Genomic DNA, 17,820 nt, shown 5'->3' with positions numbered 1-17,820 from the left:
AATGAAAACAGAAAAGACTGGGAACACTCAGTGTGTCAAACTAGGAGCATAGAAGGAGTTAGTTTTTCAGGTCGAAGATCAGGGTGCTGCAAAATTTCTTCCTTCCACCTTATTAACCTCCCACCCTTAACTAACCTTTGCAAATAAACCTCACCCCTTGCCAAAACCTAACAGTCTGATGCAGAGAAAAAGCCTTACTTTTCTGAAGCATCATCATCTGCATTTATGCTAATTCCACTACTATTACAGGACTTGAAAATTTCATTAGTGATACGTTAATTTGTCTTGTCTCACCATTTCAAAGATATTTCCTTGGTTCTATCCATTACTCCCTTGCCTTCTCTACAACTTGTTTTCTCTCTCAGATTCAGAATAATACAGCATAGAAACAGACCCTTTAGCCCAACTTGTCCATGCCAACCAAGGTACCCATCTAAGCTAGACCCATGTATGTGCCCCGTGTCTCTCTAAACTTTTCCTATTCATGTACTCAACCAAATGTTTCTTTTTCAGTCCTTATGAAGTTTCTCAGCCTGAAACGTTGACTCATTACTCCTTTCCATCGATGCTGCCTGACCTGCTGAGTTCCTGCAGCATTTTGTGTGTATTATTCTGGATTTCCAGCATCTGCAGAATCTCTTGTGCTGTGCTGTTTTTTTCCCCGGTGTTGTTATTGTACCTGCCTCATCCACTTCCTCTGGAAGTTCATTCCATGTAGACCATGAAAAAGTTGCCCCTGAGGTCCCTTTTAAATCTTTCACTTTTCATCTAATCCTTTCCCTGGAAGATGACTGAGGGTGTTCACCCTATCTCTGTCCCTCATGGTTTTATTGGCCTCTATCACGTCACCTCTTCCATTTCTGTCATTTGAAGGACATTCTTTCTTGTTCTAACAAAAGGCCTCAGACCTGTAACCTTGCACAGATGACCTGCTGAGTATTTCCAGAATTTTCTGTTTTTATTTTTGATATTATAGGGTTGGAAATTAGTTGCAAAGCGCTTTCTGCAAATTCACTGTGCAGTCGAACTGTTCACCGCCTGTTCAGTCTTTGTGTGGCAATTTATAATGCAAGCTGTCAAGTCTCTGAGAAACTGCCATGAATTTAAAAGACTTTTCTGCCTCAGTATAAATGCACTATTAATATTTAATATATTAACATGTTGGTGTTTACAAAATGCTGCACAAGAGCAGTTTAAAAAGAATGCATGCAGATGTCTGGAGCTCTTTGCCTAATGCATTAGTTCTATTCATCTGTTAAGGAGACAACGTGCTTTGATCAGAGGCTGTGAAGTTTGGTGGAAGGCTAGGTGAGCGATAAAGGTGGGACAGAACACTACACAATGAATGGGCAGTATGGTAGCAAAGCAATTTGAACAGTTGCTTTGCACTGCCAGTAATCACCAACCAGGGCTCGATTCCAGCCGCTTTCTAACGAGCTTGTGTGTTCTCAACATGACCATGTGGGTTTCCTCAGAGTACTCTGATTTCCTCCCACACTCCAAAGCCATAAAGTTAGGGTTAGTGAGTTGTGGCCATATTACACTGGTGCTGTAGGGATGGCAAAACTCACAGGCCACTCCCGGCACAATCCTCGCTGATTTGAGTTGATGCGAGTAATGCGTTTCACTGTATGTTCTGACATACATGCTGCAAAACAACATTCCTCCAGACCAGGGTGCACTCACTCACAACAAGTGGAGTAACATTGCTACAAATAAATTAGCAATTAATCAAACGCATGTACGTCACAAGTCAGAAGGTAAACAGTATACAATACTGGACTTCATATGTGATGAGACCTGAGCAGTGGCAAGGAGTTCAGTTGTTTCACGACCTGGGAGAAGAAGCTGTGCCACTCTAACGGTTCTTCTGTACCTCTTGCCTAATAGTAGGGGTCAAAAAGATTGTTGGATGGATGGAGAGGATCGTTGCCAATACTAAGGGCCCTGCATACACAGTGCTGCTGATAAATATCTGAGATGAGTGGAAGGAGGACCCCAGTGATCCTCTTAGCAGTCCTTGCATTCCTTTGTAGAGTCTTGGGGTCAGATCGCTTGCAAGTGATGCAGCTGGTCAGGACACTCTCGACTGATGTGTATGAGCAATATGCTTTCCATTGTACCTCAGTGCATGTGATTCCAAATGCAGATAAAGAATACTTGCTTTCATGGCAATACAAGAGCAGGAGGTCATTGTCCGTCTTTGTAAAATATTGCTCAGGTCACGGTGACTGAATTACCGCGTACAGTTCTGCTCTGCACATGATAGGAAGAATATGATTGCACTGGGAAGGGTGCAGATGGGATTCACCAGGATCTTCTTGGGGTCACAAAACGTTTAGGAAGTATCTCAAGCAGCACTCGAATCACCACGCTGTGGAAGGCGATGAATCAAGTGCTAATAATCTGGATTAGTTTAGGTTAGTGCAGATGTGTTATTGACTGTCAGCACGGAAGGGCCTATAACTGTGCTGTATGACTCAATTCTTACCCAGCACCAACAGTGGTTACTGTCAGCTTTTCATCTTCAGAACAGTTGTGCACAGCGATTGTAAAAAGTTAATAAAAAAGATGGGGATCATAAACACAAAGCTTTAGAGTGCAGAGATTAAGTCATCCAACAAGTTAACCAGAGGCTCGGACTAACAGTCCAGAGACATGAATTCAGAGCCTACCATTGACTCTATAGAATTTATATTCATTTAATAACGACAGTAATTAGTCTTCATAATGATGATCTAAAGATCTATATGATGGTAGAAGTCCATCTGTTTATGCAGTTCCCTTTGAGGGGAGATTACATTTTCTCTCCCTAACAGATCTGTATATTAGCAGATAAAAGCTCAAGGTGGCCAGTTAATGCTGGTCTAGCCAACAATGCCCCAATCCTGGAAAAGGTTTAAAAATAAGAGGTGAAGCAAACAGAGAATTTGGATGAGGTGTTTAGAAACAAAATAGACATTATAAGGTGCATGAATTCAGATTTATAGATAACTTGTTCATCGAACATACAGTAAAATGTGCTGTTTGCATTAGTCAAGTTCAAGTTTATTGTCATTTCAACCATAAACCGCTGGTACAGTACACAGTAAAAACGAAACAACTTTCCTCCAGGATCCTGGTGCTACATGAAACAACACAAAACCACACTAGACTATGTGAGACAGCACAAGGTTACACTCGACTACGTAAAACAACACAAAAACTACACTAGACTACAAACCTGCACAGGACTACATAAAGTGCACAAACCAGTGCAGGGCAGTACAATAATTAATAAACAAGACAATAGGCACAGTAGAGGACAAATTACAATATAGTAATAAATGATGTAGATGTCAGTCTGGACTCTGAGTATTGAGGAGTCTGATGGCTTGGGGGGAGAAACTTTTGCACAGTCTGGTCGTGAGAGCCCGAATGCTTCGGTATCAGCTGACCTCACTATCTGCTGCAGGGTCTTGTGATCCGAGATGGTGCAATTCCCGAACCAAGCAGTGATGCAGCTGCTCAGGATGCTCTCGATACATCCTCTGTAGAATGTGGTGAGGATGGGGAGTAGGAGATGGACTTTGCTCAGCCTTCGCAGAAAGTAGAGACGCTGCTGGGCTTTCTTAGCAACCAACATACCCAAGGATGTGCTGCGGGCAGCCTACAAGAGTCGGAACGCATTCTGACACCAACATCATTCCCACAATGTACGGCAGAACACAACAGAACAGAACATACCAAGTGACAAAGCAAGTCACACATGTACAGTCCTCTAATCCCTGGACAGGTTTCCTTCGGCCTCCAGCGGACGCTTGGATTCACAGCCACTGGGCTTTTGACTTCTCCAGCAGGCTCTCAAGAGATTTACAGACCCAGGACTCCAGCCATTGAGTGAGACTTCTGGACTTCCAATTGACCTACGGGCTGTGATCTTTCGTATTGGCCCAAAACCCGCCAACGATGATGAATGAGGAACCAAAGTCAAGACCTCAAACACTGAACTCAGTGATGAAGGGATCCAAACACAAGATCTTGAACTCTGGTCTCACTAATCTGTGTACCAAGGGTTACAAGCGTTCGTGCCTCCTGCCCCTACAGAAGCATGGTCTGACATCCGACCATGTCTTTGTCACTGGCACTCAAAGCTGAGAGGAGGCTCCTGAATAAGCGTGGATAACTTCAGTCACCTCAGCTCTGAGCTGATTCCACAACCTATGGGCTCACTTTAAAGGACTCAAAACTCACTTTCTCAGTATTATTTATTTATTTTATTTGCACAATTTGTCTTCTTTTGCACAAAATTTTTCTGGCACATTCTTCCAGCTCCCAAGCAATGCCATACATTGTGTCTTTCCCACATCCTGGAAGTGACAGAAATGATATCTCATTTGTTACTTTGGTTTGGTCACAGTCAAGTATGTCACTAGATCAGTGATGTATTCAACAAAGTTCGTCCAGTACTCGGGAAGAACTGAGCACAATTGACAGAGTATTGACCAACCGGAAAAGTGAATAAAAGGAATAGCAAATGCAATTTCACTCAGGCAAGTGCCAAGTGATGCACTTGAAGGATAAACCAGGCCAGGGCATACACAGTGAACAGCAGGGCCCTCAGAAGTGTGGTTGAACAGGAAGACCTAGAGATTTAAATACGTAGCTCCTTGAAAGTGGGACGTGCGCAGCAGGTCAGACTGGACAGGCGGAGAGATTAATTTCACGTTGAACATGACCTGGTTGGCATTCTCCCACTTTCCCACCAATGGGTCCAGCAGATAGAGAGTTAGATAGACCTCCCTCCCTCTCTCTATCTCTCTCTCTCCCCTCTCTCCCTCTCCCTCCCCCTCTCCATCTCTCTCTTACTCCCTGCATCCCACATGCGCACACACACACACACACACACACACACACACACACACACACACACACACACACACACACACACACACACACACACACACACACACACACACACACACACACACACACACACACACACACACACACATCTATGAATATCGGAGATTTAGGTCCAGATATAAAGCATCCTTCCATATTGCAGTATTTGTTGTGTGCTGCTAATATAGAGCAGAGTTTAATTTAACACAACCACACCCACTGAATCTACAGCCCATCCATTGTATTGACATGGAGTTATCAGTCTCAACAACCTATGTCATGTAAGAACATCAAAAGTGCTTAGAAAATGTCATTGGCTGCAGTGGCAAACGTTATGGAGCACTAACGTGTGTTGTTATACCCTGACAAAGGAACAGAAAGTGAGATGGGTTTTGGTGAGCCCCAAAGGGAAAATGAGCCAGACTGCAATGAAGTGGATAAATTGCCTACTGTGAATGGATTTAGTGTGTTGGAGTGGTTACAGCACCCAGCTCTGTGTGGGCTTGACAGCATTGTATTAAATTAAACTCTGCTGTGTATCAGCAGCACACAACAAATACTGCAATATGGAAGGATGCTTTATATCTGGTCCTAAATCTCCCATTTTGATTTATTGTTTGTTTTTTTCCCAAATGTATCCTCAATATTATTCCTTGGTTATGAGAGAATGGAAGTGTGTGTGTGTGTGTGTGTGTGTGTGTGTGTGTGTGTGTGTGTGTGTGTGTGTGTGTGTGTGTGTGTGTGTGTGTGTGTGTGTGTGTGTGTGTGTGTGTGTGTGTGTGTGTGTGTGTGTGTGTGTGTGTGTGTGTGTATGGAGCATGGACCAACGCTCAGCTGGAGGGCCAAAGAAGCGTTATAAGGATCGGATGAAGAATGCTTTAAGGAAGTGCGAGATCAGACCCGAGGACCCGGAGGATGTTGCTGCTGACCATGTCACTTGGCAACAGCTGTGTAAGGATGGGGTTCGTATTCTGGAGATGGAAAGAACAACCAGCAGACAGTAGAAGAGAGCCAGGAGAAATGCAGCCATGGTTGCCATCACTACCATCACTGCCACATATACATGTCCCACCTGAAATAGAACTTGTGGGTCCAGGATAGGACTGTATAGTCATCAAAGGAGTGGACAACTGAAGAAGAAGAAGAAGAAGAAGAGGGGTGTGTATGTGTGTGTTTTTGTAGGTGTGAGTGTTTGTGTCTGTATGTGTGTGTGTGTGTGTGTGTGTGTGTGTGTGTGTGTGTGTGTGTGTGTGTGTGTGTGTGTGTGTGTGTGTTTTTGTACATGTGTGTTTTGTAGGTGTGTGGTGTCTGTGTGTGTGTGTTTGCAGGTGTGAGTGTGTGTCTGTGTGTGTGTGTAAGTGTGAGTGTGTGTGTGTTTTGTAGGTGTGAGTGTCTGTCATCTCTGTCTCTCCTTGGCCATCTTCTCTATTGTGCTCAGCTGTGGTTCAGGGGCCTCATTTATGCCTCCACAACATGATGCCAAGTTGTCTTTGGTCTCCCGTCTTTCCTCCGCCAGAGATCTGTCGATGATGGAGTTGACCTCTCTGTCCACTGTGTCACTGGGAACTTGACACTGATTCTCACAGCTCCCTGTTTCAAGCACTCACCACTCTTGGTACAAAAAATAGCCCCACACATCTGCTTTAAACTTTCCTCCTCTCAGCTCAAAGCTGTGCCCTCTAGTATTTGACACTTCTACACTGGAAGCAAATACTCTGACTCTTTATTCACTTTCTGCCTCTCATATTTTTACACACTTTTGTCAGGTCTCCCCTTAGCCTTCATCACTCCAGAGGAAACAGCCCATCCCCTCAAATCCAGGCAGCAAGCTGGTATCCTTCCCAAAGCCTCCAATCCTTTGTGCAGCAGGAAATACTCCAAGTGCAGTCAAAGCAAGGTTTCATATTGCAGCAATATCATCACAACATTATCAGATGGAAAACTATGCAGAAAATAGAGAAGTTGGTCTGGGTACTGGGTGCTTCTGGCACAGAGGTACATCTCAGTGTAGTTTACAGCAAACTAAATTCTCCTGAAGTTTATAATTGCTTTTCTGAGATGTCATAGACAATTTATGGAAGTTGAAAGTTCAAATTAAATATATTATCAACATACAGTATGTTTATACTTTGAGATTAATTTTCTACAGGCATTTACTAGAAAATAAAGAAATATAATGGAAATATAAAAACTATAAATAACAAAGACTGACAAACATCCAATATGCAAAAGAGGAAAAAATTATGTCAACTGTAATAAATAAAATGTAAATGAATAAAGCTGAGAATATGAGATGGTAGAGTCCTTGAAAGTGAGTCAATAATTTGTGGAATTAGTTCAGCGTTGAAGTGAGTGAAGTTATCAACACTGGTTCAGGGATTTGATGGCTGCAGGGTAATAACGGTTCCTGAACCTGGTGGTGAGTCTGCCAACAGTTGGATGAACTTGGCCATCAGGTGGATCAGTCTCAAGGGATCACAAAGCTCCTGCTGATTCTTATATTGTTGTGTGATCTGTCTGATTAACTGTGTTTGAGGGACATTATGAGAACTACCAGGGAGAACCCTTTCCTGATCTTTGAATGGCTTGGTGAAGGTTTCTGATAATGTAGACAGAGCTTCAGATTAGTAACTCTCTGACACGGCCACACTTTCTTGACACATGACATGCCAGCTTAGCTAATGTGCGCTTTCAAAAGGAGACTAATCACACCCCCCCCCCACCTTGACAGCAAGGAGGCTGTGCACTGAACTGCTGTTGAAGAAACTGCCTTTCAGATGTGCATTCATCCTGTTCCTTTCCTTGGCTTGAGCGAATGACATTGGAAGAGTTGAAAGAGGACATCCCACATATGTAGGACGGAGCGTGCCTGCCCTCTTGCTGTCCTTTTAGTGAGGGCATTGGAATGTTACACACTGCGATTTAAATCCCCTTCACAACGGTGGAGAACGCAACTGTTCAGTAGCGCTTCCTTCAACGACATTTACACTCAGATTATTGTGTCGTTTCACGTTCTGCTTATTTTGTTGGATTTATGTTGTTTCCTCCATCTTTGTTTCCCTACAGACTGCTTCCCACCGCGCATCCGCCTCCAGCCAGGGGGCAGAGATGCTCTGGACTGGCGGCACCTCTATCGTCTTCAGTGCCACTCCGCAATCAGCTGGCAGGACCTGCGGCTTGAGCAGGGTGAGTCCAACTTCTTCCATTATTATCTTCTTTCCTCTGTCCCTGTTCCTCGGGTCTCCTTCCTCAGGGTGGATGTTGCCCTCCTTGCTGATGTGGTCACTTGCCCCTCTTTTATTAGCCCAGTTTAGAGGAGACAAGAATCACCCAAGTTAGGTTGATAAGGAAACTGCATCAAACTCGCCAACTGCTCCATGACAGACCCTTAACTCCTTTGCTGTCTATGGGGAGAGAGCAGGAGAATGGTGGTGGAAAAAAATCAGATATAATTGAATGGAGGAGAGGATTTGATGGGCCGAATGGCCTAATTCTGTTCTTATATCTTATGGGTTACCCCTGAATCTGGGAGTTCATTCAATGGAAGAGGAAATGAGGGCCCCTGACTATATTTTTCTCCATAGCGATGTAACATTGAGGATAATTGTCACGTGCAACCTTATCCTTTCATAGAGTATATGACAGAGTGTGTTAGCAGGCTTTAAAATCAGTTTGGAATGCAATCACCGAACTTGATGCAGTTACTCTTAGAATTTTTTGGAAAACTTTGCCTTCTACATGATAATATAATTCAGAAAAATGATCTTGGACATTGAGAATTTACAGAATCTGGCCTCAGGGTGAGATGGATCCATTAATAACAGAGGGTGCTAACTTATATCATCTCAGCCCCTCCGGCAATCAGGCCAGTGTTATTCTTTGTGCATCTTTCCATGCTGGGACTGCAGAGATTTTGTGCGGCTGGTCAGTATGTGCTTCTGCTCTCTGTACGCATTCCCACGGTACTAACTAATCAAACACATTTGCCTCAGTGTATATAATTATCAGTACATTTTTCAACATAATTAAGTATTCAGAAGCTAATTTTATCTTTATTTATTTTGGTAAAAAGCAGCAATTCAATTGTTTGTATCATTCCCTGTCTCACACTTCTCCCTTCCCTCTCTTCTCTCTCTACTTCCACCCTCTCTCTAATTAACCCCTCCTCTTTTCTCCCCCCGCCACAAGAATATAGGAACATAGAAGCAGAAGTGGGCCACTTGGCCCCTCAGGCCTGCCCCTCCATTCAGTGTGACCGTGGCTGATCTGTGCTGGCTTCAGCTCTTTTTCTGTGCCATAACTTTCATCTACCTCCACTACCCTCGGGGCAGAGAATTCCAGGGATGCAATTCCCTCTGAGAGCGAAAATTACAATGCAACTCAGTTTTCAATGTCTGGCTTTTTCTGTGATGGCTGTGTACCCTTGTCTGTGCCTCTGTCACTAGTGTAAACATCTCAACATCTTCACTGTCAAGCCCCTTAGGATCTTATGTGTTTGAATACAGTCACCTCTCGCTGTTCGAAACTGCAAGGAAACAGGCCCAAACTGCCAAGCCTTGCCCTCTGATCCCAGAAATGAGTCTGGTGAATTTCCTTTGAACAGCCCCCACTGTTACAATACCTTTTTAATTAATTGGGCCAGAACTGCAGGGTGCCCCATTGTGGTCCCAACAACTGTAACAAATCCTCTCTATTCTTAACTTCCACCCCAATGAAGCCCAATGTGTGATTTGCCTTTTTAATCACTTATGGACCTGCTGGTGATGTTTAATGATACATATTATGTCTGAAAATGTAGATACCTCTGAACTTCACTCTCTTTGTCTCCCTGTCCATTTGGACGTTGATCTGCAGTTTGATTCCTCTTCCATACGTGCATCCCCACAGTAAGCTCTATTTGCAAGCTTTTTGCCCATAGCTCATTCCACCGCCAAACCACAGTGTCCTCATCACGGCATACCTTTGCACCCATTTTCGTACATCAGCAAACTTGGAATCCTTACATTCCAAAATGCTGTCCATGTGCCTAGGACTTTTGCACGTTACTTTACTTTGATGACTAGAGAGAAAGAGAGAGGAAATAAATAGGAAATAGAGAGGAGTAAACAGCAGACATTTTGGGCCAAGATCCTTCATCAGGAGTCCAAAAGTTATGAGCCCTGATGAAAGATTTTGGCTTGAAATATGTCTGTTTATTCCCTTCCACAGATGCTGCCTGATCTGCTGAGTTCCTCCGGCACTTTATTTGTGTTACTCCGGATTTCCAACAAATGAGGAATCCCTTGTACCTAAACCTTACATTGCATTTCCTCCTCTAGTCATTTAAGTAAAAGTACTGTGTAAAAGTCTTAGGCAAACACACACACACACACACATGCATATAACTAGGGTGCTTAAGACTTTTACACAGTACTGTAATAATTCTATGTATTGCTCTGTACTGCTGCCAAAAAAAAATCAAATTTCATGATATGTGTGTGATAATATGTGTCTCTACTGTGGACTGAGAACAGGAAGCATCAGAGAGCCATTCTGTAATGATCAATATACCAGTTGTTCGGAATCAAATGATCTTGCTTGGTGTCTCAGGGCTGGTTGAGTCCACACCCACACCACCCACTCCCCAGCTGCTGACACTGCTTCTCTGCCACCTGTCCCACACCCCTCCCTGGTGAAACTGCACCCTTGCCACTCCAAACATGCTTTGCTCCCACCAGATTTACAAATAAAGTATTGTACAAAAGCCTTAAGCACCCTAGCTATATACGGTACAGGAATCCCCCACTTTATGAAAGTTCGCTTTACGCCACTTCACTTTTACAAAAGACCTGCATTAGTACCTGTTTTCGCTAACCGAAAGAAATCCGAAGATGATTTTCACTTTTACGAAAACAGTCGGAAAGCGAAAATAGCGTTCAGCATTTGTTTTGCAGTGAGCTGTTATAGAGGCAAGCATGCACCCCGAGCAGCGAGAGTGGCGAAAAGCAAAAATAGTGTTCAGCATTTGTTTTGTTCTCAACATCTCAGCATCAAGCCGCCATAGCTTTGAACTGCGTGAGATTTTCTCTAGGATTGACAGTATTGTAATGATTGCAGAAAAGTATAACTTTAATTTTGAAAGGGTACGTAGGTTTAGGGCAGGTTTTCAGGATGGTTTGAGTGCTTACAAAGAACTGTATGATAGAAAAATGCGTGAACCTTCCAGTGTACTCACTGTCTTCCCGATTCTGGTAAGTGAAACTACATTGTACATACATTATTTCTACTTTATATAGTAGAAATGTAGGCTGTGTATTTATCATATAATTCCTGCTTTTACTATATGTTCGTGTTATTTTAGGTTTTATGTGTTATTTGGTATGATTTGGTCGGTTATTTTTTGGGTCTGGGAGCACTCAAAAATTTTTCCCAAATAAATTAATGGTAATTGCTTCTTCACTTTACGCCATATTGGCTTACAAAAGGTTTCATAGAAATGCTCTACTTTCACATAGTGGGGGAAACCTGTGTATGTGCCTAAGACTTTTGCACAGTACTGTAAGTAGTTAAGAATTGGGGCCCAAGAACTGGTAGTTCACTAGTTACATCCTCTCCTGTTCTTCCTTCATATATGCCCCTCCATTCCTTCCCTCCTCTCTCTTCCAGTTCTCTCCTTCTCACCCTGCCTTGCTGCTATTGCCCTTCCCTGGGTGGTGTTTGTTTACCAACCGATCCATAGCACTTTGCATATGTATACCCCAAATGGAAAGGGGGATTCCATAAGAAAGAGGCACAATCTGTGGTTTACAGAGGAGGGTAATGATAGTATTAAATTGTAGAGGTGGACAAAGAAAGTGCTGAAAGTCAGTGGTAGGTAGCTCCTCCCCTACTGCCAACAGATCAAGAATGAGAGAGAACATACCACAACAATCCATGAAATGTGATGCTTGCTGCAAATAGAGACGGGTTGAATATGGAGCACAATGTGGCCTGGACAAAACACTGAAGCTTACAGGGATGCCCTGGGCCTCTACTTTGTGTTACATGTGTTATGTTCGTTCTTACTAAATACAAAGAGCATGGGTAAAAATTAATACATTTTATTCAGAGTAATGGCTCCATCTTGACATGAGTGCATGTGACCAGATGACCAATGTCACTGCTGGTTCCAGGTGAACTGCCCACATTGCACACTGGGAACTGAAGTTCTTTATTATGTACACACATAATAACACATCTTCTCCCTTTAAAGAAAAACAAACATAATACTATGTCCTCATAAACCTGCAAGAAATAATAATGCTTTCCAACATTACAAATAAAGTATTTTCAGCATATTTACATTAACCAATTATTATGCGAAAATGCAATCCCTTATTCACTCAATAACTCTCGGTCAATCTCTGAGGTGGTTTGAAGCTCCTCTTTGGTCTGCTATTTGTTTCCATCAACATATTGCTTTCACTTGCTATGTTAACATTAGTATCTTTCTGAGAACTCCAAGAAGTTTATTTTTCACATCTGCTGCCCTCTTTGGTGTACTGACAGGTGACATGTCACAGGTATGGGTTGGAACTTGTGGTCATAGATCTACAAGGCTCCTTCTCAGAGGTGTTCCTTGCTCTGACTGGATCTGGTAAGATTGTAAAGGAATTTCCTCTTTCACATAACTTTGCATGGACCATGTGCTGGAGTTGTGATCTCAAATACACACTTGATCTCCAGGCTTCAGGACTGGTAGGCTGTTCACAGTCTCGTTGTGATACTGTTTCAGATTGTCTTTCCCTTTCTCTTTAGCCAATTTGACCTTGTGTGTTCCTATAGGTGTCAACAGGTTTTGTGTACTGGAAGGTTAGTGACCCATCAATCAGCATTTGGGCTGATGAAATGCCATTCTGCAGTGGCACATCGCTGTAGGTCAACAGACTTAAGTGGAAATCCTCTCTTCCATCCTGCTCTTCTTTCATGAGGCCCTTCACTACCTTGACCAAACTCTCTGTTAGGCCAATAGATTTTGGGTGATGTGGGCTTGAAGTTATATGTCAAAACCCCCCAATCATTGGCAAAGGACTTGAATTCACAGCTTGAAAGTTGTGGAACATTGTCTGATACTACTTCACATGAAACTCCATACCATGCAAACATAGGAAAGTGATGACTGCTTTGCTGAGTTGATTGCAGTGTTGCAACCTCTGGATAATTGGAAAATATGACTCCTATTGCATTCAAACAAATCCACTCCATCTTTGAAGTAGGGCTCGTGGTGTGGTGTAACCAGTTCTGCTTGCTGCTTTGGTACGTAAGGCATATCCCACATGAAGCAGTGGACTGGCTGATGTCTTTCTTCATTCTTGACCAGTACGTCACTTCACAAGCTCTTTGTTTACAGTTTCCTCACCAAGATTCCCTTCATGTATCTTCAGGAGCATTTCCTAGCACAGTGACACTGGAATCAGAATCAGAATCAGCTTTGTTATCACCAGCATGTGATGTGAAATTTGTTAACATAGCAGCAGCAGTTCAATGCAATACATTATCTAGCAGAGAGAGAAAAATAATAATAATAATGAATGAAATAAATATAATAATAAATAAACAAGTAAATCAATTAAGTATATTGAATAGAGGTGGCAGAGGGGAAGAAGCTGTTTCTGAATCGCTGAGTGTGTACCTTCAGGCTCCTATATCTTCTACCTGATGGTAACAGTGAGAAAAAGACATGCCCTGGGTGCTGGGGGTCCTTAATAATGGACGCTGCCTTTCTGAGACACTGCTCCCAAAAGATGTCCTGGGTACTTTGTAAGCTAGTACCCAAGATGGAGTTGACTAGAGTTACAACCTTCTGCAGCTTCTTTCAGTCCTGTGCAGAAGCCCCTCCATACCAGACAGTGATGCAGCCTGTCAGAATGCTCTCCATGGTACAACTATAGAAGTTTTTGAGTGTATTTATTGACATGCCAAATCTTTTCAAACTCCTAATATAAAGTATAGCCGCTGTCTTGCCTTCTTTATGACTACATTTATATGTTGGGACCAGGTTAGATCCTCAGAGATCTTGACACCCAGGAACTTGTAGCTGCTCACTCTCTCTACTTCTGATCCCTCTATGGGGATTGGTATGTGTTCCTTTGTCTTACCCTTCCTGAAGTCCACAATCAGCTCTTTTGTCTTACTGACGTTGAGTGCCAGGTTGTTGCTGTGACACCACTTCACTAGTTGGCATATCTCACTCCTGTATGCCCTCTCATCACCATCTGAGATTCTACCAACAATGGTTGTATCATCAGCAAATTTATAGATGGTATTTGAGCTATGCCTAGCCACACAGTCATGTGTATATACAGAGTAGAGCAGTGGGCTAAGCACACAGCCTGAGGTGTGCCAGTGTTGGATCATCAGCGAAGAGAAGATGTTATCACCAATCCGCACAGAATGTGGTCTTCCAGTTAGGAAGTTGAGGATCCAATTGCAGAGGGAGGTACAGAGGCCCAGGTTCTGTAACTTATCAATCAGGATTGTGGGAATGTTGGTATTAAATGCTGAGCTATAGTCGATGAACAGCATCCTGACGTAGGTGTTTGTGTTGTCCAGGTGGTCTAAGATGTGTGGAGAGCCATTGAGGTTACATCTGCCATTGATCTGTTGTGGTGATAGGCAAATTGCAATGGGTCCAGGTCCTTGCTGAGGCAGGAGTTCAGTCTAGTCACAACCAATCTCTCAAATCTGATCACAGATCACAAATCTGTTCCCTTTGAAGACCATATCTTCCACTACTGACAGTTCAGCTCTGCGTGCGCAGTCATCCTAGATATATATTGGTCTGTTATTCTTAGTAGAAGGAGATGGTGGTGGACTTTAGGAGATCTAGGCCTCATATGGAGCCAGTGATCATTAATGGAGAATGTGTGGAGCAGGTTAAGACCTACAAGTATCTGGGAGTACAGTTAGACGAGAAGCTAGACTGGACTGCCAACACAGATGCCTTGTGCAGGAAGGCACAGAGTCGACTGTACTTCCTAAGAAGGTTGGCATCATTCAATGTCTGTAGTGAGATGCTGAAGATGTTCTATAGGTCAGTTGTGGAGAGCGCCCTCTTCTTTGTGGTGGCGTGTTGGGGAGGAAGCATTAAGAAGAGGGACGCCTCACGTCTTAATAAGCTGGTAAGGAAGGCGGGCTCTGTCGTGGGCAAAGTACTGGAGAGTTTAACATCGGTAGCTGAGCGAAGGGCGCTGAGTAGGCTACGGTCAATTATGGATAACTCTGAACATCCTCTACATAGCACCATCCAGAGACAGAGAAGCAGTTTCAGCGACAGGTTACTATCGATGCAATGCTCCTCAGACAGGATGAAGAGGTCAATACTCCCCAATGCCATTAGGCTTTACAATTCTACCGCCAGGACTTAAGAACTTTTTAAAGCTATTATTAATGCTTTTTGAGATAGTGATTTAGATGCATATCATATTTTTTTACTGAGTTAAGTATTGTATGTAATTAGTTTTGCTACAACAAGTGTATGGGACATTGGAAAAAAGTTGAATTTCCCCATGGGGATGAATAAAGTATCTATCTATCTATCTATCTATCTATCTATCTAGTAGTTGGCCATGCTTTCTGCATTGTCTCGATGAGTACATTCATTGTTTCATCTGTCCCTGCTGCCATCATAATCTTCTCTGTTCTATCAGGAGATACTGGAAATACATGTCACCATTGACCTGTATATCAGCCTTTGGAAACATTCTTTTTGTTTGTGAGACCAAATACACTCATTTCACTGCTTAAGGAAAGGAGCACTCTAAGTGGTGCTAACACAGTAGACATTTGAAGGATAAACTTAGTCAGATAAGTCACTATCCCCTGGAAACAGTTCATCTCCTCTTTGTTCTGGGGACTCTCCATGTTCTCAATGGCTGATGTCTGTCTTGGGTCAGGCTTCACTCCCTCTTCAAATATGACATCGCCTATGAAAGTCAGTGTCTTAACACCAAACTCACATTTCTCTATACTTAACTTCAACTTAACATTCCGTGTCATGTCTAGCACCTGCCTCATGTTCTTCCTTGGTGGGCTCCCAAACAATGATGTCATCCATCATGGTCTTGACACCAGGTATGCCCTCAAAAGATCACATGGTAGACTTCTAGAGCAGACAGGATCCCCTACAGTAACCGAGGAAGACAATATCTTCTCTCTGCTGAGAAGTCCATAGTCTCAATCTTGCCTCATCAAGCTTCACCTGTCAAAACACAGACAAGTCTGCTAAATTATTTGGCAACTATTCATTATAATCTTCTCTGTGATCTCCTTCAGTGTTGGCAATTTAAAATGCTCTCTCTTTACTCAGATCTCCTGGGTCTAGGCATAATCGTATGCTTCACTTTTCTGTTGAGTAATCACCAGTGAGCTCACCCAGTCTGTTGGCTGGTGTTGAGCTATTGCTGTTGTTCTGACATTTGGAACTGTATTCGGTCCATCCTCCTGTTTATTTTTCCTATTCAACTTTGGAGAGGATCGTGGAGATATTTTTGATTTCCAGTCTTTAACTGGAAGCTGATGAGACTGATTTTGAACCAAACTGCATGAAGTGGAAGGAAGACCAACAACTTCTTCATCTCGATCATTCTGTTCAGCACTGGCATCTGACTGTCATTCTGGGGTATGGATGTCTATGGAAGATGGAGAACTTGTGCTTCTCTTGCATAGCCACTCAGCAGCTCTCATGGATGATGTTACAAGTTTCTCAAGTTACATCAGGTAAGCATCTGAACCCCTCAAAGATATTTGATAGATAGATAGATAGATAGATAGATAGATACTTTATTCATCCCCATGGGGAAATTCAACTTTTTTCCAATGTCCCATACACTTGTTGTAGCAAAACTAATTACATACAATACATACTAAGTACATGTGTACTCTTCCATGCATAGTATGGTCATCTTTGGTCTGTGAAACCACTATGAAAACTCTTTCCACCAGGTTGACCCTTTCACATGCAGTCAGACCTAATTTTGGCTGTACTGACTTTGCAACAATCAGTAGCTGCCTTTTGAAGCTTGAAGGTCACTATACATCCCCCTTTTACAAGAATGTTCTCTCCAGTACAGCCTACTTTTAACTTAACTTGGTAAATCTTGCTCTTTACTTTGAGACTCTTGTAATCATCCATGGATAATAGATTCACCTGGGCTTCGGTGTCCAGCTTGAATGGAATTACTGTCTCATTCACAGTCACTGGAACAATCCATTCTGTTTTTCCAGCACCAGCAGTCTATAGACAATCTACAAAGACTTCCTCCGTTTCCTAAGCAACCGTGTCCACCTTTCTCTTGGTACCCCAGCTTTGCAAAATGGTTCTTCTTCCCACAGTTATTGCAGGACTTTCCATAAGCAACACATGCCTTTAGAATGTACCTACCTCCACATCTGCTGTTACGCCTTGTGCTCTACTCCTCTAATTTCACAGCATACACTGTCGTTTCCACCCTGTGCAGCACCTTGGCTTGTGCTTGTGTGGTCTCCGCTGCCCTACGCATATCCACAGTCTCTTCCAGCATTAAATCTTTTTCACAGAGCAATCTTTCTCTGAGCCCATTATTTGAAGTTTGTTAAACTATTTTGTCTCTAACTAGTGAATCTATCGAATCCCCAAGCTCACAGAACTTACTCAGTGTGTGTAGCTCAGCTAAGTATTGGTCAAAGCTAACAGCTTGTTTCTGATCACAGGAAAAGAACATATCTTTCAAACGTGATGTTTTTACTTGGGATAAAGTACTCATCAAATGTTGTCATCAGACTGTCCAATGTCAAGGATGTCTCATCAATTTGAAGGCTGTCCAAATCATCCTTGCCAATTACATGCAGAAAGATAGACACTTTCAATTTTTCATCCACACCTCCAACTCTGCTTGCATCTAAATATATATTGAATCGCTGTTGGAAGCATTTTTAGTT

The 17,820-nt window shown here is 42.8% G+C and overlaps 1 protein-coding gene and 1 long non-coding RNA gene across 7 annotated transcripts in view; one reads left to right on the top strand and one right to left on the bottom strand.

Moving 5' to 3' along the window:
- LOC140740502 (RNA-binding Raly-like protein) overlaps positions 1-17,820 on the top strand; it is a 1,929,462-nt gene that overhangs the window by 808,762 nt on the left and 1,102,880 nt on the right. For all 6 annotated transcript variants that reach the window (XM_073069704.1, XM_073069706.1, XM_073069701.1 and 3 more), the window contains one exon: positions 7,951-8,070. In XM_073069704.1, the coding sequence (XP_072925805.1) occupies positions 7,951-8,070 (120 nt within the window). The remainder of the gene's footprint in view (positions 1-7,950; positions 8,071-17,820) is intronic.
- On the bottom strand, positions 11,948-13,303 carry LOC140740503 (uncharacterized). The gene is made up of 2 exons (XR_012101870.1): positions 12,998-13,303; positions 11,948-12,107 (listed from the first exon to the last, which is right to left on the bottom strand). It is a non-coding gene; the product is annotated as an uncharacterized lncRNA (long non-coding RNA).

The sequence above is a fragment of the Hemitrygon akajei genome, chromosome 17 (genome assembly GCF_048418815.1).
Source record: "Hemitrygon akajei chromosome 17, sHemAka1.3, whole genome shotgun sequence".
Classification (NCBI taxonomy): Eukaryota; Metazoa; Chordata; class Chondrichthyes; order Myliobatiformes; family Dasyatidae; genus Hemitrygon; species Hemitrygon akajei.
Note: the sequence above shows the minus strand (reverse complement) of the source record. Positions and strands in the feature narration are given on the sequence as shown.